The 27,063-nt window shown below is 49.2% G+C and overlaps 2 protein-coding genes and 1 long non-coding RNA gene across 18 annotated transcripts; 2 read left to right on the top strand and 1 right to left on the bottom strand.

The window, feature by feature from the left end:
* Positions 1-51: 51 nt before the first annotated feature.
* On the top strand, positions 52-7,577 carry FOXRED1 (FAD dependent oxidoreductase domain containing 1). Of its 11 annotated transcripts, none has more exons than XM_060304270.1 (11): positions 52-139; positions 2,224-2,444; positions 3,265-3,375; positions 3,629-3,747; positions 4,916-5,010; positions 5,289-5,390; positions 5,769-5,845; positions 5,994-6,154; positions 6,253-6,382; positions 6,620-6,724; positions 6,908-7,577. In XM_060304270.1, exons 1-11 carry the CDS (start codon positions 88-90, stop codon positions 7,160-7,162), a joined length of 1,428 nt encoding a protein of 475 aa, XP_060160253.1. In that variant the 5' UTR covers positions 52-87; the 3' UTR covers positions 7,163-7,577. The 11 variants fall into 11 exon arrangements, with proteins under 11 accessions (XP_060160253.1, XP_030696710.1, XP_069902317.1 ...); XM_030840850.2 differs by having other exon boundaries at positions 124-264; XM_060304266.1 differs by lacking the exon at positions 52-139 and adding an exon at positions 149-387.
* LOC115844111 (uncharacterized) lies at positions 1,084-10,863 on the bottom strand. 2 transcript variants are annotated; one of them, XR_011377640.1, is made up of 5 exons: positions 10,214-10,863; positions 8,584-8,650; positions 7,622-8,003; positions 4,881-5,875; positions 1,084-1,906 (listed from the first exon to the last, which is right to left on the bottom strand). It is a non-coding gene; the product is annotated as an uncharacterized lncRNA (long non-coding RNA). The 2 variants fall into 2 exon arrangements; XR_011377639.1 differs by lacking the exon at positions 1,084-1,906 and having other exon boundaries at positions 3,715-5,875.
* Positions 9,544-27,063, top strand: TIRAP (TIR domain containing adaptor protein). 5 transcript variants are annotated; one of them, XM_060304272.1, is made up of 6 exons: positions 10,929-11,032; positions 19,090-19,210; positions 20,433-20,556; positions 20,765-20,923; positions 22,404-23,003; positions 24,093-27,063. In XM_060304272.1, exons 4-6 carry the CDS (start codon positions 20,857-20,859, stop codon positions 24,110-24,112), a joined length of 687 nt encoding a protein of 228 aa, XP_060160255.1. In that variant the 5' UTR covers positions 10,929-11,032; positions 19,090-19,210; positions 20,433-20,556; positions 20,765-20,856; the 3' UTR covers positions 24,113-27,063. The 5 variants fall into 5 exon arrangements, with proteins under 5 accessions (XP_060160254.1, XP_060160256.1, XP_030696722.1 ...); XM_060304271.2 differs by lacking the exons at positions 10,929-11,032; positions 19,090-19,210 and adding an exon at positions 9,544-10,721; XM_060304273.2 differs by lacking the exons at positions 10,929-11,032; positions 19,090-19,210 and adding an exon at positions 9,544-10,661.

Consider the following 27,063-nt stretch of genomic DNA (forward strand, 5'->3'; position numbering starts at 1 on the left):
GCTCTCAGGCAGTTAAGGGACAGTACGGCCGCCTATAGGGTGGAGGGGTGGGGCCCGCAGGGGCCGCTGGCCAATGGGCGCGCTCGAATGAACTGCAGGCGACGCGTTAGCAGTGACGACGGGCTGGGACCTTGCCGGGGTAGGGCGCCCCAATTCTAGCTGCCGAGAGCCCCAGGGCCATGATTCGGAGGGCGCTGCGGCTCGGCTTGGGCCCGGGCCTCTTGGGCCGGGGGCTAGGCGCACACAGAGAAGGCTCTACTCTGGGTAAAGCTGAGGGCAGCGGAGGGTATCGTGGTTCTGGGGTGTTCCCAATCTCCAGCGATGTGACCTTCAGGACTCGAGGTCCCGGTCCGCGTTGGGAAGACAGTGGGTCGCTGGGAGCAGGAGGTAACCTTGCCTGCCGGAGCTTGTAGAGCCTGGACAGGGGTATGGATCCCACGGTTGCCCTTCTCAGGTGACATATCCCAGATCCTTCTGTGCCTGAACTTACCACCAGAATAGCAGCCAGGCAGATTCATTGGTGGCGCAGAAGTGCGTGAAATCCTGCTCGCGTGCAGGATGCTGTGCTTAGTGTTGTGGCCGTGAAGGAGGAAAGAAGAGAAAGAGAGGATTCGATATATGTCCTGCAGGTGCCTGAAGTGTAGCTGGAGAGGGAAGGCTTTAGTAGACCGGTTCAAGACTGGAGAGAACCCAACTCGGAGGATACCCTGCACTGCCAGTGCCAATAGCTAGTGTAATTATAGCAGTACATGGAACAGGTGGGAACGGAGATCAGCCTTGAAAGATGATGTTTACTGGCTCAAGGAAAGCATGATTTCCAGGTTCTGGGGAACTGAGCAAAGGTTAGGAGGAGAAAAGTATTGTTCTTGTGCAAGGAATCAGCAAAGGCCATCCAGATAGAGAGTTTGAGTAGTAGTATGAAATGTACTCAGGACAGGTAAGGTTAAGTCCAGATCAAAGAAGGATTCGAATGCAGAGAAGAGTTTGAACTTTGAATTGGAGACAGTGAGAGAAGACTTGGAGATTCATGAGTTAGGTGTGAAAGACAAAAGGATTCATGTATTCAAGACATTTATTGAGCACTTAGGATGTGCCAGGTACTGTTCTAGACTGGAGATTCTATGGAGAATCTAGTACATAGTACATAGTACAGCATGAAGCAATCACAGATAAACTCAAAGTTGCAAGTGTGTTGCATGCTGCAAAAGAGTGGTTCACGCACCTATGAGATAGCATGACAGGAGAACTTGGCACAGTCTAGGGGGTCAGGAAAGAAGCCATCCCTGAGAAAATGATAACTGAGCTGAGATCTAAAGGAAGCAAGGAGTTAGCTGGGCAAAGAAGTGGGCACAGAGTTTCAAAGCAGGGAGAACACCTGTGTGGATCCCCTGTGGCGGGAATGAAGGGGCTGAGGCTGGAGCGTTCGGGGAGGACAGGGCAAACAGGAGCCAGATCATGCAGTGTCTCGCAGGCCACGTGAAAGATTTTGGACTTTTATCCTTAGGGTAATGGAAACCCACTGGAGGGTTTTAAGCAAGAGAGTGTGTGATTAAATTAGTGTTTAGAAGAGATCATTCTAGCCGTGATATAGAAAAGAAGTTGGGGGGTTAGACAAGAGGGGAATGAGTGGAAACAGGAGCTTTTAACGGTTTAGGTGGGAGAGACATCGTGGTTTGGTCTAGGGCAGTGGTGGTAGAGATGGGGAAAAAAGGGGACAGATTGGGGAGATATTTAAGAGGCACAGTCGTCAGGACTTGATAACAGACAACATGAATGTAGGTTTGCTGCTGGCGATGGATATCCAGGATAAGGTGCCACTCAGAGGTCCGTGCTTCAGAGGGCAGTGCGGCTCTAGGTGTGCCGGGATCTCTTGGTCCAGGAGCCTGGCCTCAGGGGAGAGAGAGGTCTGCACAGGAGAGAAATACGTGTAAGTCCCCTAGCCAGTGGAGAGAATAGAGAGTGTCGGTTTTAGGAAGTTGAATCTTGCAGTGCTGGGTATAATGCACTCAAAGGAAGTGAGACTCTGGTGTAGAGAACATGAAGCCAAGCTGTGGAGTGCTGCTGGGTGCGAGTTGACCTCGTGAGAAGGAATGGCAGTGAGGACTGAACACTCGGTGTTCCGTTTAGCCCACCTTTTCCTGTGCCCATCCTCTAACACACACCCCCCTCCACCTCCTGGAAAGGAGATGTATGGCCCTCTTTGACCATAACTGTATCCCACAGACTGGCATGGAAAGGTGTCGGAGATTAAGAAGAAGATCCAGTCCGTCCTTCCTGGAGGGGCCTGGAGTCCGCTATGTGACACCAGCCACCTGCCCCCTGAACACTCCGATGTGGTGATTGTTGGCGGTGGGGTGCTTGGCCTGTCCGTAGCCTATTGGCTGAAGAGGCTGGAGAAGCGGCAAGGTGCCATTCGGGTGCTGGTGGTGGAGCGGGACCACACGGTGAGGTCTGGGGTGGGGCAGAGTCAGGAGTGGGGTGCAGACCCGTATTTTCTTAAGGACTCGAGGGGAGGAGAGAAGAGGAAAGACCTCAGTGTTTGCAGGGCCAAAGGGCAGGGACTGTGCTTTGGCCCTTGTTGAGAAATAGCCACATGTTCTTCCTCCCTCAAACCAGAGACCTTGACAATAAGGTTTTTGCTTTGGGAAGCAAATTTCACAACGTTGTATGTCTCGAGATCTCAGAGGTCTGGCCTGCATTCGAGCTGTGGTTAACACAAACAGCTGTCACGACGCCCTTGTAGGTTACAGTACTTCTGAGGTTTCTGCTCTTTAACTGTTCCTGTTTAGCACTGCCAGCTAGTCACGAATCTTGCTCCTGTGGCCACATCCCTCTGTTTTCCACGTCCGTCTCCTGCCTTGCACTTCCAGGCCATTACCGTTTTGTACGACGGCGCCCAGCCCTTTTTAGCTGACTGAGCCTCTCTGCTCTGTGTATCTTCTAATAAGGATTTTAATAGCTGTTGTCCTGGTTGGGCTGCTGGTTGACTTGCATATAGGTTTCTGCAAGTTTAGATTATAAACTTGCAAGTAGGACTCCCCTTTAACTTTGGGCACGTGGGACTTCCCTGGCAGTCCAGTGGTTAAGACTCCGCACTTCCACTGCAGGTGGCCCAGGTTCCATCCCTGGTCAGGGAACTAAGATCCCGCAAGCAGCAGCGTGGCCAAAAAAAAATTAACTTTGCGTATGTGACTCTCACCCTCCAGTACGGTATTCTGCTCACACGGAACAGGGCCCACATCGCCTTCTCTTGTCTTTCCACAGTATTCCCAGGCCTCCACCGTGCTTTCTGTGGGTGGGATTCGTCAGCAGTTCTCGTTGCCTGAGAACATCCAGCTCTCCCTCTTTTCGGTCGAATTTCTCCGGAACATCAATGTATGTGCTGTGAGATTTGGGGGTGGGGTGTTGACCCCTCCTTTAGCCCAGGGAGGGGAGCAGCCCAGCTGGCTGGGCGAGCATATGGGCAGCTAGGGGTTGGAACCCCCGGTTTTCTTCCCAGCGGCGGTGCCCGGAGAGAGCTTCCCTCTGGGTCGGGGCACCGAGCCCGGGGGCTGTGGTGAGAAAGCCAGGAAAGCTCTCCCTCCCTTCTTGAAGTCAGCTTCTTGGAGGAGCTTTTCTTTGCACACAGGAGTACCTGGCCGTGGTCGATGACCCTCCCCTGGACCTCCAGTTCAACCCCTCTGGTTACCTCTTTCTGGCTTCAGAGGAGGGGGCTACGATCATGGAAAACAACGTGAAAGTGCAGAGGTGGGCGCCCGGCACGGCTGCCATGCTGCGTCTCAGCTGCCCGCACGCAGTGGGCTCTGACTCACTTTAGGAGCCAGGGTGACGGAGCCAATGAAACAGGCCCTGCTCCCTAGGAGCTCAGTCTGTCAGGAAGACGCGCATGGGCAAACCTCCGAAGCCCTGTGCTAAGTGCTGTAACACAGACACGGACAAAGCACTGCCGCGGTGGTTCCTAAATTCCCAGGTGATGAGAACCACCCAGGACACATCCCTCCTAATAAGTCAGGATCTCTGGGGAGGGGCCCGCAAATCTGCAAATGTTTTCTCTAAGAGCCAGAGAGCTAAGCTCGTAGGCTTTGCCGGCCATACCGGGACTCGTGTAAAAGGCTGTGGGTCTCATGACCCGTCAGTCAGGACTATCATCTGAGCCTGTGAGCTCATCACTGGGCCCCAACGCCCCATCTGTTACCCTGGGCTCTAATCCCGGCCCGGGTTCACACCTCCTCACTGCTAGATTGCTCCCCAGCACCGTGCCAGGGTCTCCTCCACCCTCCTCTCATCCAGGCCATCCTGCCCCCACATGGCTGCGCAGGCAGCCTGATCTCTGTGCCTGAGACCCTTTAGCAGAACCTTCTACGAGTTTCACTAGTGACATCAGGTCACGTCCTAAATGCATTATAAATGTTAACTTGTTTAATCATCAGAACATGCCCATTTTACATGTGAGAAAACTGAGGCCCCCAGAGCTAGTAAGTGGTGGCGCTGGGACTTGAACCAGGCAGTTCGCCTTGTGAGTGTGTCCTTTTAGCGCATACAATGCTGTCTTTGGGCATGAAGGTCCCAGAAGGAGACAGTTGTGCTGGTGAGCAGGATTGTTCTAGGAGGTGGACGGGAAGGCTGTCCTGGGCAGAAGGAGTGGAGGGAACAGAGTGACCCGCCCTGTTGTGAAAGCACGAGGAACAGTTAGGGGGTAATAAGGCGTTTAGCGTGGCCAAAGGGAGGCCAGGGTGTCATAAAGGAAACGGGGTCAGATGCTGAAGAGCCTTGACTAGGAGCTTGCTCTTTTCCAGGAAGCAAGGAGGATACGTGGGGAGTTGGGGGCAGAGGAGTGACTTGTGGAGCTGGGGCCCATACTTCTCCCCCCAGACACTCACCCAGCACACATACGTAGACCCACACATTTCTCCAGGCAGCAAGGAGCCAAAGTTTGCCTGATGTCTCCGGAGCAGCTTCGGAAGAAGTTTCCCTGGATGAACACGGAGGGAGTGGCTTTGGCATCTTACGGTGAGGCTTGCGTGCAGAGGGCGTCAGGGGTTGAGGGGCGCCTCAGGTTAGGAGTCTCGGCACCCTGCAGCCGAGTCAAGGAGGAGCGCTTCCCTCCTGGCTGCAGGGCCTCTCCCGGGCCGGGCCGGCTCTCTGTCCTTCCGCGGGATCTGACTCTGGTGCAGTTGGTCAATGTGACTCCCCAGCTTACGAGCCCTAAAGAAGATTTAGGGGTGCAGGAGAGACAACAGGAGAGGAGGGTCCTAGCCCGCCTTCACGCATCCTCGTTCTCCGCACAGGGTTGGAGAACGAAGGTTGGTTTGACCCCTGGTGTCTGCTCCAGGGGCTTCGGCGAAAGGTCCAGTCCATGGGGGTCCTTTTCTGCCACGGAGAGGTGACACGTGAGTCTGCGGCCCCATGTCCACTGCTTGTGACCTCTGCCAGCCAGGACGCCAGCCCAGACAGGGTCTTACCTTCACGCACAGGCTGAGCAAGGGCTGTGCTTTCTCAGGACAGGGGGTTCTCCCCTGGGGACTGGTCCTGGGCATCCTGACCCTGGCTCCTAACTGCATTTGGCCGTGACTCGTGATCTGCTTGAAGATTTTGGCACCCTCCTGTCCTGTGCGGCCAAGTTCATCCCGGTTACCCTGTCTCTTTGCTTCAGTGTCTGTGGGAAAGCTTCCAGCCTTCCAGCTTTCTTTCCTCAGGAAACCAGTGGAATCTCCATCTCCTTCCTCTTTGAGGCCTCAAGGGCTTATTTCCTTTCCTTTTTCATGCAGGTTTCGTCTCTTCATCTAACCACATGGAGACCGCCATCGGGGAGAAGGTGACTTTGAAAAGGATCCATGAAGTCCATGTAAGTTCCCAGCCTAGGTGTCTCCTTTACCTAATGAGAAACGTAACAGCTGTTATTTTGATCTTCTGCTACCCACTTCCAGTGTGGGTAAACTGAGGTTCAGGAAGAACTGGACTGCTCCCTCCACCCCCCTCTCTGGTGCCCATAGGTGAAGGTGGACCACAGCCAGGAGTACCAGCCCGTGGAATGCTCCATAGTGGTCAATGCAGCGGGAGCCTGGTCTGGGCGAATCGCAGAGCTGGCTGGCATTGGGAAGGGGCCGTCTGGTACTCTTCAGGGTACCAAGCTGCCCGTGGAGCCGAGGAAAAGGTGACTTGCCCAGGGCCGTGGAGCCGGGTGGGGGTGAGAGGAGAGTCGGGGAAGGGAGTTGCTGTTCTCGCCGCTTCTAACGCCGCTGGTCACGGCAGGTATGTGTACTTGTGGCACTGCCCCCAGGGACCAGGCCTGGAGGCTCCGCTTGTCGCAGACCCCAGCGGAGCCTATTTCCGCCGGGAAGGACTCAGCAACAACTACCTGGGCGGCTGTAGCCCCGCTGAGGTGAGCTCTGTGGGGTCGGGGTGCCGGGGAGAAGACAGAGACCGGGTATCGCTGAGCAGTCAGGCTTCTTTGGCGGGCCTAGTGCTGGTACTGATGTCACGGTCCCCTCTGGCTTTGACTTGGGGTCTCTTACCCCCATCCACCACTTACCAAGCGGACAGATTAAAGAGGCCAGCGAGGCCTGGGTCTGATGTGTGTCCTGGGCAACGTAAGCCTTGTCCCCACCTCTGCCCCCAGGAGGAGGAACCAGACCCAGGGAACCTGGAAGTGGACCATGATTTCTTCCAGGAGAAGGTGTGGCCCCATCTGGCCCAGAGAGTACCAGCTTTTGAGACTCTAAAGGTAACTGGATGGAGACAGATGACCCCAGAGCATCTGGGCCCCGTTGGGGCCCCTGCCTCACAGGACCCGTCCCGTGAGCGCGCTCAGCGGTGGTGGAGGGTACCGTGCGCCGAGCCCAGCCGGGAGTGGGTGGGGCGGAGCGCGGGGCAGCCCTCCCGACGCACCGCGTCCTGTGCCCCGCAGGTGCGGCGCGCTTGGGCTGGCTACTACGACTACAACACCTTTGACCAGAATGGCGTGGTGGGCCCTCACCCCCTCGTCGTCAACATGTACTTTGCGACGGGCTTCAGTGGCCACGGGCTCCAGCAGGCCCCCGCCGTGGGCCGGGCTGTGGCAGAGGTGATGCTGGAGGGCCACTTCCAGACCATCAACCTGAGCCCCTTCCTCTTCAGCCGCTTTTACTTGGGAGAGAAGGCCCAAGAGCACTGTATCATCTGAGCCCCGCCCCTGGCCCGTGCTCACACCGCCTCACTGCTAGATTGCTCCCCAGCACCACCAGGGTCTCCTCCGCCCCCCTCTCGTCCAGGCCATCCTGCCCCCGTATGGCTGGGCAGGCGGGCCAACCACTGCCTAAGGCCCAGGCTGACAGAGAACGATGGGGTGGGACCCCAGGACTGATCATGGCCCAGGCTGATGCCACCCACCAGGAGCCCAGCCGGACAGAACACCTCGGAGGACCTGAGCACCGTGGCCCAGGACTGGCTCCTTCGTGGGACCGACCCAGAAAGACTGCCTCTGCCCCTGTCGGCAGAGCCCAGGCAGGGAGCATTCTGGGGCAGCCCGACCCAGGTCTATGGACTTGTCTACTTAACCTTTTCATCGATCAAGAAACGTGATGAACGCCTTCCTTTCAGTCTTCTGTCCCTTCCTCTTTTCACCTCATGTTACCCCACTTGCCTTTGATAGCGGGCTGGGAGAAGCACAGGAGCGCTCTTAAATCCTGGGTGTTAGGCATCTGGTTTGCACGTTAGTGCCTCCTTTTCCTGAGTTCCTGACCGGGGGGGACTGTAGAGGGAAGGAAGGTGTTCATTCATCAATTCATTATGTATTCAGTTCCAACTCTCGGCAGGCCCAGGGCTACATATTAGAGATATACCAGCAGGCAAAGCATGGCATGTGTTCTCCCTGGAGAGTTCTCACCTGTGCCTGGCCCCTCGCCCCTGGGTCAGCTACAGCGCAGCCTCTGTGGTGCTGCGAGAAAGCACAGGACACAGACGCCTCACCCCAGCCGGATGTTTCTCCCTGAAGGTTCCCAGGGAAGGTGACCTCTGAGCTGAACCTAAAGGATGAGCAGTTTAACACAGTGAACGCAGGGTGATCCCAGGCTGAGGGAAAAGCATATACAAAGGCCTGGGGCCAAGAATTAGCAAAATTCAAGGGACTCAGGTGGTGTGTCCCCGCTGGGTCATGGAGAGGTAGTGAGGGGCACAGCGGGGCCGGGGCCTGAAGAGCCAGCTGTGGACCTTGGCTTTTCTGTGCACAGGGACCACTGAAGGGCTTTCAATAGGGAAGCAACATGATCAGATTCTTCTTTTAGAGAAATCAGCCTGCCTGCCTTGTGGAGAAGAGAATGATGCCGAAGCAGGAGACCAGACAGCAGGCTGTCACTATAGTCCACGTGGCAGAGACAGCTAGGCCGGCACCATCACGGCAAGAGGTGCACGGACCCGAGAGGCAACTTAGCAGCGAGAAATGGGGTCACGTAAGACTCCAGGGTTCTGGCTTGGACAACTGGATGGATGTCATGCCTTTCGCAGAGATGAGCAGTGTGAGGGACAGAGTGAGTGGGACAGTTTGGGACATGTTAAGGCTCTGCCTACAGGACGTCTGGTAGAAACATCTAATAGGGGTTGACTCACGGTTGCACTGAGGGGGATGTGGGCTGTAGATGGAGATGTGGGCGTCAAGGAGAACGACGGCATCACCCTGGGAGGGGAGAAGAATAGGGGACTGGTGTGGGGCGGGGGGAAGCTGGAGGGGCTCCCGCCATATTTAAGAGATGAGGACGCTGAAGAGGTGGCCAGAGGCAGGAGAAAAGCCCAGAAAGTGAGGTGTCTCCAGAGCCTGGGAGGAAGTGTCAGTGGTATAAACACACACATGAGGGCTGGATTCAGTATCAAGAGGGTCCATGGGGACCTTACGGAGGGCAGCCCCAGGGAGAAATGCACCCAGTGGGGTTGAGTGTGGATACTTGTTCAGAGGGAGAAGTGAGTGGGAGTAGAGACAGCTAGTAAAGTGCCCACTCCCTCCCTAAGTGGCCTGTGGGGAGAAGAATGAAACATAAAAGATGGAGGTGGACCTCCCGATCATCAGTTGGGAACAGTAGAAGCCCCTAAGTTGGGGGGTGAGGATGGGTGGGGAAGAACCAGGACCAGTTCGGTGAGCAAAAGAGGAAGAGCCACCTGAATGCGGAATGAACTCAATGAACTCACGCTGAGAGAGAGGAAACTTGCCAGGGGCCAGGGGCCAGGGAAGCTGGCTAAACCCAGCGTCCGTGTTAACCCTGTAAGGCAGCCTCCTTTGGTGCCCAGTATCCACTCACCCTTCCTTCAGCACAGATGCCCCTATCTACTGGTCCGGAGGGAAAAGGCCTTCATCTGGCTCCTCCCCCAGAAGCTGCTTCCTCCAGGACAACAAATGCTGCGCTTGTTAGGAAGGCGGTAATGAACCCTCTGCACTCCCACAGGGCTTTATTCAGGCTACAGGACAGCACTTACCCTTGCACCTGTCTTCCCTGTGCGAGGGACACTGGGACCTAGCCTTCACCTTTGCCCCAGCACTGAGCTTGGCTGTCCTATGCTTGTCCTATCCTTGGCTCTCAGTGTGTTTACCTGAGTTCCTCTTTGCTTCCACTGGAGCCAGATCGATCCCTGGCCTCAGGGAATTTTCACTGTAACAGAGGTAAGCTGCTTGAGCACAAGTTCCAAATACCTTAAGGTCCTAGAGGGGATCTCAGTGAAGAAGGTGGGAAGGGCAGGGTTAAGAAAAGTTCTGCATAAGCTGCAAAAATGACCCTTGTCAGAAGACGGGGGTTTTTGAAGAGCAGAGTTGGGAAAAGAGGACACCTTGGGTGGAGGGGACCTCAGAGCACAGGCACAGGGCAGGGAAAATGGAGGTATACCCCATGCAGAGTAAAAGGAACCCTTTTACTCTGAGCACCTGGGCACTAGGCTAGCTGTCTGACAGGCTTTATCTCATCTACTCCTTCCCACAACACTAGGAACCAGATATCATTTCCATGACGAAAGTGAACCTCGACAAGCCCCGCACTTCCCCAAGGTCTCACCTCTAACGTGATGAGCCCTGGATATGAACCCCAGCCATCTGACTCCTGAGCTCCCCCGGTATGGCCTTACACCACACTCCCTCCCAGGAGTAGCACTAATTCCTTTTCGCTGGCTGGTGAGAAAAGCAGGAAATCAGATTGAAAGGGAGATCATGAATCTTAGATCGGCCCTATTAAACCACCTCCACGCTCCAGCATTTCACCTGCACAGCAGTAGGCGTGTTTCCCAAACCGGCATGCGAGGAACACTGCTCAGGAAGATACTGACATTCCCTCTGGGGTGAAACAAGCTTGGGAAATGCCAGGTGCTGTATCCCCGCCTGGGTGCTTCACGCCGCTCATCAACATCCCGAGGACGCTAAGAAGTCCCTTCACTCTAAGCCAGGCCTCGCCACCGTTTGCCCGTCACACTCGGCCAGGCGTTAGTGCCCGCGGAGCCGTACCCGCTGGGCCATGAACTTCAGGGGAGCGTGCCAGGCGCCCCGGCCCCGGGGGCTGCCCTCACGGCTGCCAAGGCCGCCGGCCTCTCCGCCTCACCACTGACTGTGTGTGGCCATTGGGAAAGTCCGGCATCATCTTCCTCACTTGCCTAAAAAGAAAAAAGGTATAAACGCTTCCCTGGCAAGGCGTCGAGAAGACTCCATGAATGACGTAAGGAGTTTCTTTCTGTGTCCGCGGCAGAGAACACAGCCGAGGCTGCAGGTTCTCCTGGTGGGTTTTGGGGAACTCGGGAGGAAAGACTTATCTCCAAGCTTCCGCCCGGTCCTTAGCTGCGCAGATGCCCACGAACCTCCCTGCGAGCCCGGGGAAGTGGGCGCGGAGGGCCCGGCCGCCGCCCCCTCGGGTCGGGCTTGGGGCGTGGGAGCGGCGGTCGGAGGAGGAGCCGGGGGGCCGGGAGTCTCGGCGCTTCCGGGGCAGCGGGCGGCCGGCTGCACTTCCCGTGGGCGAGCGGCCCGCCGGGCTTCGGAGCCCGTGCCCCGCACCGGCCGCACCGAGGTAGCGCCCCGCGCACCCCGGCGCAGGTGAGCGCTCGGGGAGGCGAGGGCGGGAGCGGGAGCGGCGGGGCCCCGCGGAAGGGGCGAGCAGGCGAGCGGGCGGGGCGGGCAGGCGGCTGGGCCGGCAGGACTCCCGCGGGCAGTGGACCCCTGCGTTCGGCCCCGTTAGCGGCCCGGTCCCCGGTCCCCGGTCATCGGTCCCGGATTTGCCCCCTCCCTGCGGCACCTCCGGCCGGTTCACCGCCGTCCCCTCTGCGCCCCTTCACCTGGCCGCTCGTAGCACCCACAACGCGGAAACGGGTGAAAAGGCCCCCAGAGAGAGCTGTCACCTTCTCTGTCGCCAAGAAGTTCGTGCAGGGAGCCCTCCTTGAGCTTGAGGAGCCTGCCTGGTTCAGGTGGCTTCGGTCTTGAACTGTAGATTCTTTTTCTTCCAGGCTCTCGCGTCCTTCTCTGCTCTGTCGCAGCCTCTCCCTCTGCTCTTCTGATGGCCTTTGTGACAGTGTTTCAGCAAGAACAGGGCTTTACTTAGGGTTACAGGCCTACGGAGCCATCCCTTCCACAGTCATTTCACGAACCTCTACGATGGGCTGGGCATCGTGTGACAGCACTGAACAGGACAGAGTCAGCCCTCGTCCTCTACCTGGGCACACTAGGAACCACACACACCCTGACAAGTGCAGCTAAGAGAGGGGAGGCTAGAGTACACACTCCCCAAGCTGATGCATCTAACCCAGGGGCCACGGAGGCTCAGGAATGACCCATTGTCAGAGGAAGGCACATCTAGTTATTTTTAAAACCTTTTTTAAAAATTGAAATACAACCCACACACAGAAAAGTGCACAGATCTTAAGTGTACAGCTTTCCCAGTGTCACATTCCTGTGACATTCCTGTGCAGCCCGCACCCAGAATAAATAAAACATTACTCGCACTCCAGAGTTTTTTTGACCGCACCAAACAGCTCGTGGGATCTCAGGCCCTGACCAGGGATTGAACCCTGGCACCCAGTAGTGAAAGCCTGGAATCCTAACCCCTAGGCCACCAGGGAACTCCTCGGATGCCCTCTTATGCCCACTTCCAGTCACTACTTTCACACATGGGTAACTGCTATCCTGGTTTCTAACATCATAAAATAGTTTTATTTGGTTTTGAATTTTGGACACTTGGGATCCTACTTATGTACTTTTGTGTATGGTGTTTTATACTCAATATATAGATTGAACCCCGTTGCATTTAGCACTCGTTCATGTATTCTCGTTGATGTGTAATTTTTCACTGTATGGATAGACCACTATTTCTACATTCTACCGGATACTAGGATTGATGGATACGGTTGTTTCCAGTTTGGGGTTATTGTAAATAGTGCTGCTGAGGCGTTCTTATGTTTGTGTTTTGGTGAGCATATGTTAGCACTGCTGTTGGGTACATTCCTAGAAGCGGAATATAGCGCCAGACAGTTTTTCAAAGTCCTCCTACCAATTTGCACTCCCACAGGCAGTATATGAGTTCTGTTTCTCCACATGCTTACCGATACTTGATATTGTCTGTCTTTTTCATTGTAGCCATTCTGCTGAGTGAGTGGGAGGTGGGGTTGCGCTGAGGTTTTAATTTGCATTCCTCTGGCGACTCATGAACTGTGCATGTTTTCATACATCTGTTGGGCCTTTGGATATCCTTTTGTGAAGTGTCTGTTCAATTCTTGTGCCCATTTTTCCAATAGGTTGTCTCTCTTTTTCTTACTAGTTTGTAAGAGTTCTTAAATATTCTGGATATGAGACATATTGGATATGTATTTTTAAAATATCTTCTCTCTCTCAGGAGATTGCCTTTCACTGTCCTTACTAAGAAACCAAGTTGAAGGTAGATTTTAACAAAGAAGAAAGGCCCAGTGAAAATAATAAAATGTCTGGCTTTAAAATAGCACAAATAGCGGTAATAACGCAGGTATTCCAATAAGAAAATAGACTTGTATAGCCTAGAGTTACTATTATTTCCTTCTGGTAAATACTTCTGAACAACATGCTTTTAAGTTATTTGAAATTATTCTCTGTTAGGAAGATACAGATTGCAAATTTTCATCTTTCTTTGGTCCCCAGACATTACTAAGACTTTCTGTCTGGTTATGGTTAAATACGAACAGAAGTAGGTATTGATGAAGTATTTGCTAATGAAAGATGAAGATATTATAAAAAGTTAGGGAACAGACTCTTAAAGCTAAACATTGCTGATTCATTTGCTCTAATAAGACAACTATTCATGAATCAGTTCCTACAATTCATGTTCTCTGACATGATTCTTTGGAAAATAATGCCAGTCTTCTGTTAAATTTTTAAGCATGTGACGTAATCATTGCGCTTTAACTTGGGACGGTATTTCAATAAGTAATTACGTGTGATAGTCAACCTATTTTGTAGTCAGCCTATTTAGTTAAAAGTGCTATAAACATACTCAAATCTCCTGAAAAAGAAAAAAACCAGTAAATCTTGTTTTCTGTTTATACTATGATGTTACATCTTCCCTTCACTTCACAGGCAAAACTTTAAAAGTATATAATTACTGTCTTCATTTTCTGGCAGGCATATCATTTGTTCCTCATAATCTAGTTTCTGTTCTAAATGAAAGTGGGGTTTTGTGTAGGCAGTTGGTCATCTCCTAATTTTCTAATTCAAATGCTTCTTCTTAATCCTCACTGGCCATTTGACATTTTTCACCAACACCATTGTAAACACCATCTCATTTTCAAAACTCTCTTTCCTTGCCTATCATAACATTGCGTTCTCCTGATGTGTCTGCTTGTAAAACTTGCTCCTCTCCGTCTTTTAACTGTAGGTATTCCTTAATGCTTTGTCTCTTTCCATGCTACGCTTTCCCCAGATGATTTGAATTGTCACATACAGGCTGACGACTACCGCATCTATAATTCTGGCCCTGCCGCCTTCTTCCAACTCCAGACTCATTTTAAACATATGGCTTGGCATGTGTCTCCATGCGAATATCCCACTAGGATCTTAAACCTACTGTTGCTTTATAGTAAGTTTTTATTATTCTGGTAGTGGAAGTCCTCTTAAAGTTCCTCTTTAAAAATCTTAGTTTTTTTTTTTAATCTAACTGCCCCCCCCCAAAGCCTTTTTCAAAAATATATAAAGAGCAGTCATTTTGTAAGCTCAAAAGGGAACTAATGTATAAAGGCATAATTTGTAAACTGTATCCGTCATTAAATTCACTGCTGGCACAATCTATATTACATTCAATGCCTGCGTATTTACTTGAGACCTACAGCAAAGTAAATACAAAATAAGTTCACACCATTTCAGTTTAAAATGACCTTTAGTACGCATGTGGCATAGTTTCAAAACTAAGGCAGTTTTCTAAAACTAAGGAACTGTTTTCCAAAGACCAATTTGCTACATTTTGCAAAATACAGCAACACTAATTAAAATGCTTCACATTCCGTGTTTGGTCAGTAAGATATATTCCTATGTGACTAAAATACAGCTAAGGTTTTAGATTTTAACAACCAAAGTAACAATACTTTTGATATATAATTAAATTGAGGGAGTTCCCTAGTGGCCTAGTGGTTAAGATTCAGCGCTGTCACTGCCGTGACCGGGGTGTGATCCCTGGTCCCGGGACTGAGATCCTGCAAGCCTCGCGGCCAAAATATTAAATAAAAATAAAGTAGTGGGTGCTTTTATATACACACACACACTCACACATATATCTGAAATTTTTGACATGTTTAAAAGTCTTCAGAATTTACAAAATGTAGTGCTGAAAGCATATGTACTTTGTTAGATATTTAGCAAAACTTCAGCACAATGGTTTACTTTAATACAGGTTATAAGACTTCAGTTTTCTGCCTGCTAGAGTCCCATCTTAAATCTGACTTTATAGCAAAATTAGCAGTTTGAAATTTATTTCACAAAGTCAAATCCCAAGATTTGCCAGGCAATTTTCAATTATTCCACTGCTTATATAAATCGAGACGAGTGGTTCCTTGTGTCAGAGTTACCTGGAGAGCTCTTAAAAAATACAGATTTGGGGGCCCTACTTCTGAACTATTGAATAAGAATTTACAGGGGCAGCTATATTTTTAAAAGCCCTCTAGGTGATAATGATATACAGCTTAGTTTAGGAGCCACGGCTGCAGCCCACTAGATCAATCCTTAGTTACGTCAGAATCCTGGGGTACTTGTTTTTTGTTTTGTGGCTTTTGTGCTTTTTGGGGTTTTTTTTGTTTTTGTTTTTTGTGACACACTGCACGGCTTGTAGGATCTTAGTTCCCCAACCAGGGATCAAACCCAGGGCCCTGGCAGTGAGACAGCTGAGTCCTAACCACTGGACCGCCAGGGAATTCCTGGGGTACTTGTTTAAAAATCACATTCCCAAGCCTTACACCCAGAGATTTGATTTAGTAGATTTGGGATGGGGCCCGGGAACTGGCATTCTAACCCATCATTTTGTTTGGTCCCTGTATTCATTCTCTGTGCTGCATGACAAATACTACAAATTTAGCAACTTAAACCAACACCTATTTGTTATCTCATAGTTTCTGTGGGTCAAGGGCCCATGAAAGGCTTGGCTAAGTCTTCCGCTGGAGTCTCACCCGGCCGCAGTCCAGGTGTTAGCTAGGGCTGCAGTGCCATCACAGATGCAAATGGGAAAAGACCCTCTACTAAGCCCCCTCAGGTTGTTGTTTGTTGGCAGAATTCACCTCCTTGAAGTTGTAGGACTGAGGTCTGCTTTCTTGCTGGCCATCAGCTGGACACCACTCTTGGCTTCTTGAGGCTGCCTGAAGTTCCTTGACACTTTGCCCTCTCATGACATGGGAAATTCTTCCAAGTCAGCAAGGGAGTCTCTCTCCAGTCTGCTAAGATGAATTTTTACACCCACACCTACACCCATGCACATACGTACATATGTACATAATATTCATTTATATGTTATATTTATATATACACATCTTTTTTTTTTTTTTTTTTTTGCGTTACATGGGCCTCTCACTGTTGTGGCCTCTCCCGTTGCAGAGCGCAGGCTCCGGACGCGCAGGCTCAGCGGCCATGGCTCACGGGCCCAGCCGCTCCGCAGCATGTGGGATCCTCCCGGACCGGGGCACGAACCCGCGTCCCCCGCATTGGCAGGCGGACTCCCAACCACTGTGCCACCAGGGAAACCCTATACACATCTTATATAGCAAATATACATACCATATGTATGTATTGTATTGTATGTATATACACATATACACACACACAATTGTTACTATATATATGATGTGTATATACATTTATATACATATGCAAACACACACCCTACAGAATAACACAATCATGTGAGTGACATACTACAACCTTTGCCATATTCTATTGGTAAGAAGTCATGGGTCCTGCCCAACACTCACAGGTATGAACACGGGACTACCTTAGGGTCTGTCCACCACAGTCCGTAACTCCTCAGAAACACTGTATTGTGCCTCTCTAGCTATTAACAATTAATTGCAGCACTTTTACAGACATTGTCCTGCAAGTTCTAACGCATCCTCCCTGACAAGCGTTTCAGCAAATGTTTGAGAAGCCAGTGTTGGAGCCTTTGAAACCGGTGTTCTTAAAGTCAAAAATCACATGAAGAGTAGATACTAATTTATCCATCAAAGAAGTGAAAAACTCCCTCAAACAATTTAACTCTTTAAGCAGACCCGGTTTTTGTTTACTTTCTGGCCGCACCACATGACATGCAGGGATCTTAGTTCCCCAACCTGGGATCGAATCTGCGCCCCGCCCTGCAGTGGAAGCGCAGAGCCTCAACTGCTGGACCGCCAGGGAAGTCCCAAGCAGACCAGTTTTTAGCACTCAGATTCAATGCTTTCCCCATTCATTAGCCTCACATACAATCAAACATGGTGTAGTAGTTTCCTATTGCTTCTGTAATAAAGCACCACAAACGTAGTGGATTCATACCACACACATTGATTATCTTATAGTTGTGGCAGTCACAGTCTGAAGTGGATCAGCGGGGCTGCATTCCTTCTGGAGGCTCTAGGGAGGAATCCAGGTCCTTGCCTCTTCCGCCTTCTAGAGGCTGCCACCTTCCTTGCTCACAGCCCCACGCTACACCCACCTCTGCTTCTGTTGTCACATCTCTTCTCTCACTCTGACCCTCCTGTCTTCCTTTTCTAAGACCTTTGGGATTACATCTGGCCCACCTGGATAATCCAGGCTAATCTTCCCATCTCCAGACCCTTAATCACATCTGCAAAGTCAGCTTCTGCCAAGTAAGGTAGCTTATTTTCACTGGTTCTGAGGATTAGGATGTGTGTGTCTTTGGGGACCACTGTGCTGTCACCACGGACAGTGATTCCAGCTTAACAGAAATGGGATACGAATTATATAAGATACATAATCATACGCCTTCATAGGTTTCAGAACATTCCCTATATAATAGATATTGGAGACCAGTTAGATACTGAATAATACTTAATACACTTTGGATTTTATACAGTGAAACTTTACAGTATTTACCTCACATATTAAGTTCCTTCATGTAATATTGAAAAAGCATTCTAAAAACACTGATGGTAACAGGCTACTGCTTTTTCTATTTTTTTTTTTTTTTCAGTACATGGGCCCCTCACTGTTGTAGCCTCTCCCGTTGCGGAGCACAGGCTCCGGATGCGCAGGCTCAGCAGCCATGGCTCACGGGCCCAGCCGCTCTGTGGCATGTGGGATCTTCCCAGACTGGGGCACGAACCCATGTCCCTGCATCGGCAGGCGGACTCTCAACCACTGCGCCACCAGGGAAGCCCTCTTTTTCTTTTGAAGAAGCTCTTTACTAATCTTCTATCAAGTCTTTGTAATTATCTACAAAGTAGGTATTTAGGTCTATATCATTCTACTGGATGAATGTCTTCAAAGCACAGGGAAAAGTGACTACATAACAGATCAGAGAATAGACAGAGTGAGGGATGAGAGCTTCCAGTTGGAGATTTGGGTTCATTATCTTCTCACCTGCCTGACAACTATGTCTCCCATATCTCGACCATATCTCAATATAGACTGTTATTAAATCTTGTAAAGATTAATCGTATTTGAATGTGATGGCTCCACAGCCTCAGCTGTACAGAACTGAAAAAGTAACAAGGAAAATGCAGTATGGTTTAGACTCTAGGAAGTAGACCGTGTATACAGTTAATGGAACTGGTCTGCATTCTTACTCAATTATCCTTTGTCAAAGATGCTATTTCCTGTGTTTGAACTTTTCCATAACATCAGTTACTAGGGCTTATACCAATCCACTTCCAGTGGCTGTTGGGCAATTGGATTTCTTCTTAAACAAGCAATGAAAAATGGCAGCTACCCCAAATCAGCATGTATCGCCAAAAGGGCACGTCATTTGATACAATGAGAAACTGAAACTTAGATCTGTCTACATCTGTTAAGTAAAGTGTTATGTTAATTTTGAACCTTTAGGCTGTCGTTAAAAATATCAAATGATTCTCCAGTTTTTAAGTGTATCAAGGCCAAATGATGAATTTGAAAATGATGAATTTGAAAATGATGAATTTTCAAATTAAAACACAATTGAAAAAAAGATTTTTTTAAATGATGAATTTGAAAATGATGAATTTTCAAATTAAAACACAATTGAAAAAAAGATTTAAATAATATAAAAAGCAAGTAACATTGTGTCTACTGCTGGGGGCGGGGTGGGGAGGGGAAGGACATCTTGAATGGTTGAAATGAAGATGTCAAGAAACAGCGACTCCTGACCAGGAAAAGGATTTCAAAACCTAACAGTGGTTAACCAGGCACTGCCTCAATCTCACCACTTAGGGGCTGAAATCCAAAGAATATTAGGTAGGAAAAGAAACGCATGTCCCTGTTAATGTTCCCCTTTTCACGTCTTTTTGGCTCGCTTCGCAGCTCTCTGCTTTGCTCTTTCAAATGTGCTTCTGGTCCCGAGTCCGTCTCACTCCTGCTTCTGCTCCCACACCCCTGCACCCACTACTGCTGCAGTTGAAGTTCTCCTTTTTTTTGAACTTTGATATATTTTCATGAATCATCAGTATCTCTTGTCTTCTCTTCATCAGCTTGGCATAAGGGTGTTCAGCATTTAGCAGAATGAAGCATTTTTGTCCAACATTGAAGGACATTCTTTAAATTTTGAAAACTCTTATCTCAGCGCGTCTATTCAGACAAGCCGTTTTCTCTGTGAGTTCCCGGATGTGGGAGGGGGTTGTTTTGACCTCTGTAGATCCATCAAATAGTGAGAAAGCAGTCCTTGCTCTAGAACCAAGTTCTCCACCAGCCCTTCATCTTCAGAAGCCACTAGAACACAGTGGCTCCATCTTGGACCAGGGTGGGCTCTGCTCCACACAATGTCCTCCCAGACCTAGGCAGAAAGAGCCTCCACCATCAGGGACATCAGGTCATTGTGGTGGGAAGAGAACATGGCCATGGCGTTTTGCCCGTCTAATGGTCCTTTGCATTTCCATATAAATTTAGATGCCGTTTGACAATCCCTTCTCTCCCCACCCCCACCAAAAAAAGAAAACCAAACCAAACACCTTCCAGAATTTGGAATAACATTGAATAGATCCCTCCAATATCTAGATTATTTTAAATACATACTAACCCACACTATTTTCTAAGCCATGCATTTTACGTAAATCATCTCATGTAATCTTCACAGTAATGCTGAGCAGGCTGTAGTATTATTTCCATTTCACAGATGGAAAAGCTAAAGTTTAGGGTTTCCCTGGGGCGCAGTGGTTAAGAATCCGCCTGCCAATGCAGGGGACACGAGTTCGAGCCCTGGTCTGGGAAGATCCCACATGCCGCGGAGCAACTAAGCCCCTGTGCCACAACTACTGATCCTGCGCTCTAAAGCCCACGAGCCACAACTACTGAGCCCGTGTGCTACAACTACTGAAGCCCGCGCGCCCTAGAGCCCATGCTCGGCAACAAGAGAAGCCACCGCGAAGAGAAGCCCGTGCACTGCAACAAAGAGTAGCCCCCGCTCACCACAACTAGAGAAAGCCTGCGTGCAGCAAGCAACAAGCACCCAATGCAGCCAAAAATAAATAAATAAAATAAATTAAAAAAACCAAAAAAGCTAAAGTTTAGCAAGAGTAAAGTAGTTTACCAGAGGCCACAGTTCATAAGAGATGAGATCTAGGACCTCTGCCTGCAGAGTCTGCAGCCTTTACCACTATGTACAGCTGAGGGAGGGAGGGAGAGAGGAAGGGAGGGAGGGAGTAGAGGGAGATTGGGTGGGTGGATGGAGGGAGGGAGTTATTCAGGGGAAGGCAGACCTGGAGGAAAACTCCCCCAAGGTTTCTTACACGTGCTCTCTCTCTACTGCTCAACATCTGTCTACCTTGATACATAATTATTTGTCCAAATAGTAACAGACCTTCTTCTCTGATTTCAGCATTTACACAGGAAGTTCTTACAACGAGCTGCCTGCCAGCCGCCCTTCCCCAGATCCCGAATGCAACCCTGGCCAGGTGGCGCAGAGAACAGTCACTCTGCTGGTCATGCTGAGCTCATACTCTGTAAGTCTGACGGCTGCACAGATCGGGGTTCAGCTAGCAACCTGATCCCAGTGGTGTCTGTCCCTAATTCCCTAAGGGATGAGGGACCGATTTAGAGACTGAGCCTCTGTCAGGCACCAAGGGAGAAAGAAATGCCAGAGCCCACCCACTGGGACTGGGAGTAAGGTTAAGTACAGCTTTTGTGATCCTTTCTCTCTGTCTCTTGTAGGATGGATGTTGGATGAGGTCAAGACTGGGTCCCCTCCCTTCTCCCACTTTACCAATGCCTGATCTCATGGGGTTAGTTTGGAGCCCACCACTATGGCATCATCAACCTCCGTGCCAGCTCCTCGTTCCAGGTCCAAGAAGCCTCTGGGCAAAATGGCTGGTGAGTGGACAGAGACTCCTAATTCCAGGAGGCTGCCTGGCCCCCAAACACAGGCCCTGGAGAGACGCAGGGAGGCTGACGGGGTGGGCGTGGGGGGGTCCTGCTTTGACTTCAGTGCCCACAGGCTCTGTGGGGAGTGAGGGGGCGTGCATCAGGGAGCCTTCAGTCCTTTTGGCTCACAGCTTTCCCAAGTGTGCTCAGCTAGTCTTCCCAGCCTGGAAACCACTGTGCTGAGTGCTTAACAGGGTGTCTCTTTTTAACTAAATTGCCCTGAACCATTCAGAGGTAGGAGCCAAGGAGAGAGAAAAAAACAAATCAACCTCCAGGACACCACACTCTCTGTCCCGGTCAAAATGGGGAAGCTGAGCTGAAACCATTTGGAGTACTCACAGTATGCCAGACACTGCATTATCTCCGCTGATCTTCAACAACAACTAAAATGAACCCATTTTACAGAAGAGGAAGTGGAGACATAGACTGACTTGCTTATGGTCGTATAGAAAGCAAGTAGCAGGTCCACAATCAAATCTGTGTGCCCCACTCCAAAGTGTGGCCCCGGCTCACTCAGCTCTAAGGTCTTCAGGTACCCTGGGCAGTGAGTGGTCCTCTTGCACATTTCCATTTTACCCATTTAGGAACAAGCTAGGATTTCTTAGGGCCAAACAGATGACAATCCCTGGCTCTCTCCCTCCCATAGTGGGTAGCCCCTTAATCTAAATCCACCTCCCCTCAATGCTGAAAGTGGGTTTGGGGCCTAATTGATCTTTACCAGCTTAACGTAGCTCTACTTCCTGACTCACGGATTGTCGACTAGTCAGCTTGTGGGAAGTTCTGGTTAGGATAGGCTAGGGGGGTACCAGCAATCGAAGGGCGTGGAGCAAAGCCATCTTTCCCAATCAGGCTTGTGAAACAGCCAGAGTTCTTTTCTTTCTTCCTTCCTTCCTCCCTCCCTCCCTCCCTCCTTTCCTTTCTTCCTTTTTTTCCCCTCATATTGTTGTTATACCAAAAGCTTTACAAAAAATTATTGAGGTATAATTGACATACAACATTCTATCCGTTTCAGGTGTACAGCATAATGATGCAACACGCGTATACATTGTGAAGTAATCATTACAACAAGTCTAGTTAACATCCATCACCATACGTAGTTACAGATTTATTTTCTTCTTGGGATGAGAACTTTTAAGATCTATTCTCTTGGCACCTTCAGAATATGCAGTATGGTAAGACAGGCCGGCATTACATCCCTGCCGACTTATAAAGCTGCCAGAGTTTTTATGTGTTCCCGAAACCTTTAAAGATAAGGGAGACTTTGGGGCAAGTCCTGAGGGATGTACACAGTAGCAGAGCTGCAGTTGTGAGAAGAAGGTGGACAGGGGAGATGGGCTGACCTCCTCCCCGCGGTGGCTCCTCTCTGGGGGGGGTCGCCAGGAGACCCCTGCTGAAAGCTCCAGGCCTCAGCAGTGCTTCTTCCCCGCAGACTGGTTCAGGCAGGCCCTGTCGAGGAAGCCCACAAAGACGCCCGTCTCCCCAGAAAACACCCGCAGTGACGGTTCACAGCCGAGCTCCTCGGACAGGCCCCCACCCCTGGGCCCCAGCTCAGAGGCGTCGCCCACCCCGCCACCGACACCGACACACTTGGGCGCCCACGGCAGCAGTAGCAGCAGCAGCGGCCGCTGGAGCAAGGACTATGATGTGTGCGTGTGCCACAGCGAGGAGGACCTGGCGGCCGCCCAGGAGCTGGTCTCCTACCTGGAGGGCAGCGCCGCCGGCCTGCGCTGCTTCTTGCAGCTTCGCGACGCAGACCCCGGCGGCGCCATAGTGTCCGAGCTGTGCCAGGCGCTGAGCAACAGCCACTGTCGCGTGCTGCTCATCACACCGGGCTTCCTCCGGGACCCGTGGTGCAAGTACCAGATGCTGCAGGCGCTGAGCGAGGCCCCCGGGGCGGAGGGCCGCACCATCCCCCTGATGTCAGGCCTCAGCAGAGCCGCCTACCCCGCCGAGCTCCGATTCATGTACTTCGTGAACGGCTGGGGTCCCGACGGTGGCTTTCGCCAAGTCAAGGAGGCTGTCACGCGGTGTAAGTTACGGGGAAGGGAGAAGGGGAAGGGGCTTCAGCCATAGCGCCTGCTCTACTTGGGCTTTTAGGAAACACCCAGTGTGGCCTACTACAGGCTTCAGTTCAGAGCACTTAGCAGATGCTGCGCTTTTTTTTTTTACAAATAGGTTTGTGGCAACCCTGCGTTGTCAGATGATGATTAGCATTTTTTTTTAGTAATAACATTTTTAAATTAAGCCATGTACAGTGTATTTTTTTATCAATTTTTCATTGAATTGTAGTTGATTTACAAGGTTGTGTCAATTTCTGTTGCACAGCAAAGTGATTCAGATATAGATATATATATACACATTCTTTTTTTATATTCTTTTCCATTATGGTTTATCATAGGATATTGAATATAGTTCTCTGTGAAGGCACGTACATTGTTTTTAAAAACATAATGCTATTACACACTTAATAGACTACAAAAAAGTGTATACACAACTTTTATATGCACTGGGAAGCCAAAAAATTTGTGTGACTCATTTTATTGCAATATTTGCTTTATCGTGGTGGTTTCGAACTGAACCTGCAGTATTTCTGAGGTCTGCCTGTAGTTCAGAATGCAGGCTCTGGGAAAATAACTGTGTCACTTGGACAAGCTACTTAACTGCTCTGTGCCTGGGTTTTCTCACTGGTTAAATGAGAATGAAACTATATACCTAAATAAGTATGTACACTAAGTAAATTCAGAACGTGGCCTGGCACATGTAAAGTACTTGTGACAGGCCGGGCCTAGCGCGTTATCAAGTCCTCAATAAATATAAGTCACTATTATCATTATTAGTATTAATAGTATTAGGTTTCTCTCACTGAGGTCAGGTTGGAGATGGCCACCAAGAGCTGGGAAAATGCCAGGAGGGACCCTGGTTTAGTAACGCAAACAGGTACAAAATAATAGGAAAGAATTGCCTACCATAAGCGTATCCAGGGAGGGGCGTTGTATTACAGTGGGTTTAGAAGTAAAATAGATTAAAAGGTAGCGAAGACAGGGACATGTGGGGGAAACAGAGATGCTGGGATTTGAGGAGGGTGACGAGCCATGTGATTCTCTTTCGTCCCTTTCAGATCTGCAGACCCTCAGCTGACACTTCTCACATCAACACGGATGCAGACAGTTGGAGCAAAGCTGGAAATGGAGTGAGAGGGCCTAGGACCCTGGGTTCCATACATGTGCCAAGTTGTGAGGAGTAAGTTTGCAGCACTTTGTATGTGACCCTGGGATCAGATTGTCTGTGGCCTCCATAACCATGGGCTTCCAGGAAGGTCCCGGGGAAGCTGGGGACTCCCCCAGGAAGGCTGTGAGGGAGCTGGGGACTTCCCCAAGAAGGCCTGGGGAAGCCAGAAAGTGGAGGTGGAAGGAAGCGTGATACCAAGACATCACCCACGCGCTGCCTCCTGCGTGACTGGACGTGAAGCCTGGCACATCGTGCCCATGTCTTCTTCCCCTGGAATCGGGCACTGGTGTCTAGGTGCCTTCCTCCTGAAGAGGTGGCTCACCTGAGTAAGGAGCTGGAAGCCTGGACTGCGCGCCTCAGCTGGGGGGTTTTCCCAGTTGCCTGCGGAAGCCCTGAACAGGTGTCAGGAGAGAACAATAGGTATAGCGTCTTTCACACTCACACTCTTGCCGGCGTCTCCCAGTGAGTCGTTCACTTCCGAAAGCTGCATGGAAGATGCCCTCAGCACGTCTACAGGACAAATACTGTCCTGTATTTGTTTTCACTGCACGCCTGTCGTTAAAGACTCACACCTAGAAATGAGTCTGAAGAGGGGACAGAAGAGGGGAGGGAGCAGGTGGGGTGAAGAGGAGGAAAGCTCAGACCCTTTAGCTGGGATCAAAAGCCCACCCACCAATGCTCTGACATATGGGGGCCTCATCAGGCATCTGGCTAGAACTCCTGCTTTTACAGTAGTTCCTTCACCTCTGCACTCAGAGGAATCAGTGTATTTCTTCTGGCAGATCGATGGTCTACCTTGTAGGACAGGCAGAGTTTCATTCATCCGTTCTTAGTAAAACTTGGTTGTTGAACTGAAATGAATTTATGATTCCCCTGATGTGTACTTTTGTGTCTCTTCTCCCTCTTCCCCCACCACATCTCCTCCTTTTACTGAAAAAAATGTATATATATATATATATAGAATTGAGATATAATTGACATATAACATATTAGTTTTAACTGTACATGATTCTCTATTTGTATATATTGTGAAAAAATTTTATTTTTAATTACAAATTATCTTATTACATACAAAAGGACTAAAGAATAATGCAGTGTACACTCACGTACTCAACACCCAGCTTAGAAGCCAAACCTCACAATCCCCATGTTGCTCCCTTTGTGCCCTTACATGCTCTTCCCTACTCCCACCAGAAGTAACCACTATTCTGAATTTTGAATTTATCATTCTTAGCTTTTCTCTAGAAATTTATTACATATGTATGCATCCCTGACAATATATTAACTTTTACATGGTTTTACACTTTACATAAATGGTGTTATATTCTGCAAATTCCTCTTTTTTTTTTTTTTTTTGCCATGTTTGTAAGATGTGTCCATATTGATTCATGGAGCTGCAGTAAATTCACTTTCATTCCGTTATGTAAATATACCACTATTCAGTCGCACATGTTTTTACAAGTGGACATTTGGTTGTTTCCAGTTTTTTTGCTGTTGAAAACAATGAGCCTGTGAGCATTTTTATTCTTGTGTATGTTTCCAAGAGCAAGATTTTCTAGGATTTAACCTAGATGGAGAACAGCTGGGTAGTGAAGCGTGCGCACCTTCAGTTCTGGTAGAAGATACCAAATTTTCTTCCAGATTGGTTGTGCAATTTATGTTCCTGCCATTTGTGCATAAGAGTTGCCACTTTTGCATGTTCTTGCTAACATTTGGAATTATCAGATTTTTTAAATTTTATTTTTTTGCCACGCTGCACGGCTTGTGCAATCTTAGTTCCCTGACCGGGGATTCAACCCGGGCCCCGGCAGTGAGAGCACCGAGTCCTAACCACTGGACTGCCAAGAAATTCCCTAGACTTATCAGTTTTTTAAGTGTTTAATAAGCTGGTGGATGAACACTGGTATCCCATTGTCATAATATTCTTTTTTTCCTTTTGCCTTTTTTTATTAAAAAATATATATATCATACACTAAAAGGAAGAAGGAAGTTTGATGAACCCCCATATACCTATCACCCACTTTCAACAATTACCAACTCAGAGATAAGCTTTTATTAATAATAACCTTACCCATTAGTCAACCGAAGATCATTTTGAAGCAAATCGCAGGTATTATTTTATTCTAAATATTTAAGTATGTCTCTCTAAATTATTAGAAGTTTAAAAAAAAATGACCACCATATAACAGTATCTTTTAAAGAACAGAAGCTTTATTTTTTAATGTGAAAACTTTTATCTATTACTTTGTAGTCTGTGCTTTTTGTGTCTTCTTTAGGAAATCTTCCCTACTCCTGTAGTTTCTTCTGGAAGTATTTCACATTTAGGTCTTTAATCCACCTGGATGTTTTGTTTGGGTTTGTTTTTGTAGCTCTTGGTTTATAAGTTAGAGATACTTTTTTTTTTTTCATTTGAATAGCCATTATTTACTGACTAGTCCATCCTTTCCCCACTGATTGTGATGTCACTGCTGTTATACGTTGTCATACGTGAGAGTCTGCTCCTGGGTTCTCCAGCCTCCTCCCTTTGTTGATGTATCCCTGTGTCAGTGGCACCGTGGCTTATGTACTGTTGTTGTTAGTAAACCTGGATAACTTAATAGTCAGCTCTTCCCATTCCTCTTAATCATGAAAATCACTTCCACCCTTCCTGTTCCTTTACTCTTTCATGTAAATTGTTTATTCAGTTTGTCAGATTCCAGGAAAAGGCCAGTTAATATTTTTATTGGACTTACATTGAGTTGAGAGATTAATTTGGAAAGGATAGATTTTTTAATTATATTGAATCTTTCTCCTAATAAAAATGGCATGTCTCCATTTATTCATGTCTTTAAATGTATTTCAATAAAAACTTTATAAATCTT

Source organism: Globicephala melas, chromosome 8 (assembly GCF_963455315.2).
Source record: "Globicephala melas chromosome 8, mGloMel1.2, whole genome shotgun sequence".
Classification (NCBI taxonomy): Eukaryota; Metazoa; Chordata; class Mammalia; order Artiodactyla; family Delphinidae; genus Globicephala; species Globicephala melas.

Bases quoted from the DNA above. Each gene is read 5' to 3' on its own strand.
- FOXRED1 (XM_060304266.1), top strand. From the start codon at position 180: ATGATTCGGAGGGCGCTGCGGCTCGGCTTGGGCCCGGGCCTCTTGGGC. The intron at 5,846-5,993 runs GTAAGTTCCCAG...TGGTGCCCATAG, and splicing joins AAAGGATCCATGAAGTCCAT to GTGAAGGTGGACCACAGCCA. The intron at 6,383-6,619 runs GTGAGCTCTGTG...CTCTGCCCCCAG, and splicing joins GCGGCTGTAGCCCCGCTGAG to GAGGAGGAACCAGACCCAGG.
- TIRAP (XM_060304271.2), top strand. From the start codon at position 20,857: ATGGCATCATCAACCTCCGTGCCAGCTCCTCGTTCCAGGTCCAAGAAG. The intron at 20,924-22,403 runs GTGAGTGGACAG...TCTTCCCCGCAG, and splicing joins GCCTCTGGGCAAAATGGCTG to ACTGGTTCAGGCAGGCCCTG. The intron at 23,004-24,092 runs GTAAGTTACGGG...CGTCCCTTTCAG, and splicing joins CAAGGAGGCTGTCACGCGGT to ATCTGCAGACCCTCAGCTGA.